Source organism: Mesoplodon densirostris, chromosome 16 (assembly GCF_025265405.1).
Source record: "Mesoplodon densirostris isolate mMesDen1 chromosome 16, mMesDen1 primary haplotype, whole genome shotgun sequence".
Lineage (NCBI taxonomy): Eukaryota > Metazoa > Chordata > Mammalia > Artiodactyla > Ziphiidae > Mesoplodon > Mesoplodon densirostris.
Window position 1 is genome coordinate 80,033,821 of NC_082676.1, and position 3,314 is coordinate 80,037,134.

At 38.4% G+C, this 3,314-nt stretch overlaps 1 protein-coding gene across 4 annotated transcripts in view; it reads right to left on the bottom strand.

Annotated features, from left to right (window-relative positions):
- Positions 1-3,245, bottom strand: part of ESF1 (ESF1 nucleolar pre-rRNA processing protein homolog) — a 60,443-nt gene extending 57,198 nt beyond the window's left edge. For 2 of the 4 annotated variants that reach the window (XM_060078780.1, XM_060078779.1), the window contains exons 1-2: positions 2,949-3,101; positions 1,446-2,127 (exon numbers count right to left, since the gene is read on the bottom strand). In XM_060078780.1, coding sequence (XP_059934763.1) covers positions 1,446-2,085 — 640 coding nt within the window. In that variant the 5' untranslated portion in view covers positions 2,086-2,127; positions 2,949-3,101. Of the gene's footprint in view, positions 1-1,445; positions 2,128-2,948; positions 3,102-3,195 lie in introns of those variants that run through there. The other 2 variants (XM_060078778.1, XM_060078777.1) reach the window with 2 other exon arrangements.
- Positions 3,246-3,314: the final 69 nt, after the last annotated feature.

The window sequence follows — 3,314 nt, forward strand, 5'->3', positions numbered from 1 at the left end:
CCTTTGTCTGGCTTATCTGAACATCACCAATTTTCAGTTACAACACCAACCATCAACAATACCAACACTCAAAATTTCCTGCTGCCAGAGGTGATGCAACTTTTTAATAAGCTTAGAAAACTTGTAAACATGAACTAGAGTCAGATGTTTCTTACTTAGCTTCAAACAACCATTTCTAGCTTTATTATTCACTCACCCCTTCAGACACTTTATTATCTAATCAAATGGGAATACTGATCTCTTCTGAGCAAGCCCAACTTGTTCAAAAAGTTCTGCTCAAAAAGTTCTTTATGTGTAGAATACTCTGAATCCCAAATTTAATTCTTCCAAACCCCAACTAAAATAGCACTTCACCTATGAATTTTACTGATTACCATATCTTGAGTGACCTCCTCCTCCAAATTCTCAGAGCCCTGTTCTTCTATGGCACTTTAAATTACTCTATTTTGTATTATGGTTCTGATTAATTTCTTCTGCTTTAGATCTCACTGTCCAATATGGTAGCCAGCAGCCACATGTGGCAATTGAGCACATGAAAGATGGCTCATCCAACTTGATATTAGTATGAAAATAGAATATAAAATATCCCATTACATTTTTGTTGATTACATATTGAAATAATTTTTGATATATTAGGTTAAATAAAATATATTAATAAAATTAATTTCATGTTTCTTCTTACTTTTTAAAGTGTCCATTAGAAAATTCAAAATTATATATTTCTATTGGACAGCACTGCTTTAGACCAGTGCCACTGCACAGAGTTTAGCAGGTTGTTATTTGCAAAAGGTGATCTGCAAAGGGTCAAGAAGGGCTGAAATCAAGGCCAAACTCCAATCACGAAGCCATACACCTTGCAGGAGTACTGTGCCTGTTCAGGGGAAAAGAACCTGTGCCTCCCTCAAAGGTGCTATCCTCACCAAACTGTGAGCTCTGGAAGTGCTGTGTCCAGAAGGGCACATCTTTTTCTAATTTGCACAGGCGTCATATACACTAACAGTAGCCCTGAGATGAGGGAACCATGTCTTACTCAACGTTCTATCTGCCACATATTAGTTACTAAAAGTAGTTGAATGAATGAAGGAAGGAATGAGCACCCAACTCTACTTACCTTCTTCAGACACACCTCTTTTTATCCTGTGATGAGACCATGTAACATTTTATATGGTTGGAAAACCTAGCTGTTACTAGTGCCCACCACAAATCAAAATCACTGTTTAGCCTCAAGACCTAAATTTTTGTCTCTCTTCTAGCCATTATAGCATCAAATCAAAAATTCATTATCATATGGTATTTTTTCTTTCATAGCTTTATACTTCCAAATAAGCATCTGACCACTTTTATGATACTATGAAAATACTTATTACATATATTTCCTTTTTTAAAAGACCAGTGTAAAAATAAGTAATGTAATACCAAAGAATCTTTAGTTCTTTCCAACCAACCTGATTGCATTTCTCTTCCTGTCTCAGAATACTTGACTTCGGGAGAATGTGCAATTTCAGAGGTGCCTGAGTCTACTGTTCTTAATTCTCCTTTGGGAAACAAGTCTGTATTATGTTGAACAATGGTTTTTTTCCCTTTTGTACTTTTTTGTATAAATTCTTTGCTATCGTTCTTGGGACTTATTGACTCTATCTTCTTAGATTTACACGAGGTTTTCATTTTCTGAATTCTCTCGGAGCTATCTAAATCATTCTTATTTCCAGAATCCTTTTGATTAATTTTCTTGGTTTCTTTCTTTTTCTCCTCAACAAGATTTTTTGATTCTTTTTCGGTTTTAGTCTGGGTTTTTTTCTTCTTCATTTTCTTTTGGTTCAATGCTTTATTATCTTCATCAGAGAGATCCGAATCAGAATCTGAAAGGTCATAAAAACGCTTCAAGTCCTCTGTAGTGCTATGGTTGATGGGGCGTCCTCTTTTATCCACAGCATAATTCAACTTGAACTTTTTGTCATGAAACATTGCTCGAAATCTCTTGTCAATTTTGATTTTTCGATCCTTTTCTGGCATTTCCCAAAATCTCGGGTCCTTTGCAACCTGCCTAAACCGCTGGTCACTCATTATTTCTTGTTTGGATGCCATTTTTAAATGTCTGACTGGACAAATGCTTGAAGAAAACAAACACTAAAAAATAAAACAATAATGAAAGGTTACTAAAAGAATTAAATAAGATGCTTTGGGAAAATATTAATTCACAATACTGTATTCTAAGGTAAATGTAAGTAAAATAAAAGTAACAGGTCTAATTTCCTTTCCCAAACTCATTTTGAGTCACATGCAGAAAATAAAAAACTATCAGAATATCCTCTTTTGAGTACAGATCATATGGAGAAATAAATTTAAGGCAAAACCAAGCAGAAGTCCAGGCCTTTATGGAGGGGGGCAAATGATTACTAGGCAACTGCCCTCACTTGGATATCCTATATTTCCACTTGTATACTTGTATGTATTACAAGTAAAAAACTAATGTAATTTAAAAATTCCGACGTCTCAGTTGGTCTTATTTGTTTCTTCACGTTCTGGTCCCATTCTCCGTTAATCCTTACTTCATTCTACCCGGAACAGCATTTACTTCTATGTGGCTAGTCTCCTAACTAAACAGACCAAAATCAATTCAGGTTTAGCTCAAAGTTCCCCCTTTAAATACTACCACCCTTCATGAATCTGGTGAAGCCTCACTCTAGTTAATAAATACATGGTAGTAGTGCTTTGTTTCAAAAGCAAGGCTTGACTATGATGCACTTATACAATTAAGCATTTAACGCTCTGAACAGCCTTATGGGGTAGGGTAAGTAGCATTTCATTCAACTATTAGAGCTAATGTGTGTAAGTGTTTAGAACGAAAGCACTTGATACACTCCAGATATTCGAAGAGGGGAAGGCGACCTGACCTCATCTCCGACGCCCGCCCTCATCTCTGTAGCCCACCCTCCCCTTCTACCTACCCTCTAACGCGGGGAACACCAGGGTGACCCCGGAACTAGGGTCTCCTTCCCAACTCCCAAACCTCAGAGAGCCGCTTTGGGGAAGAGGTCTCTCAACAGGACGCGGAGGAAGAGCAAGGAAGCCTGAAGAAAGAAGTCGGAAAGGCAAGGAGGAAAAGCGCGGCCCTCACGAATCCGATGGAGACCCTGTCAGAGACTGATTCTGCACCCTCGACAAGCCCTTTTTCTGGAACCCAACCCCACTCACCAACTCCGAGACCTCTCCAAGACTCACGTAGGCCGCCGACTCCCACAATCCTCAGCGTGACGCGCAGCCGTAACGGCACGCGAACTGGGCCAAAATCCTTCCGCTTTCCCTCAGCGAAA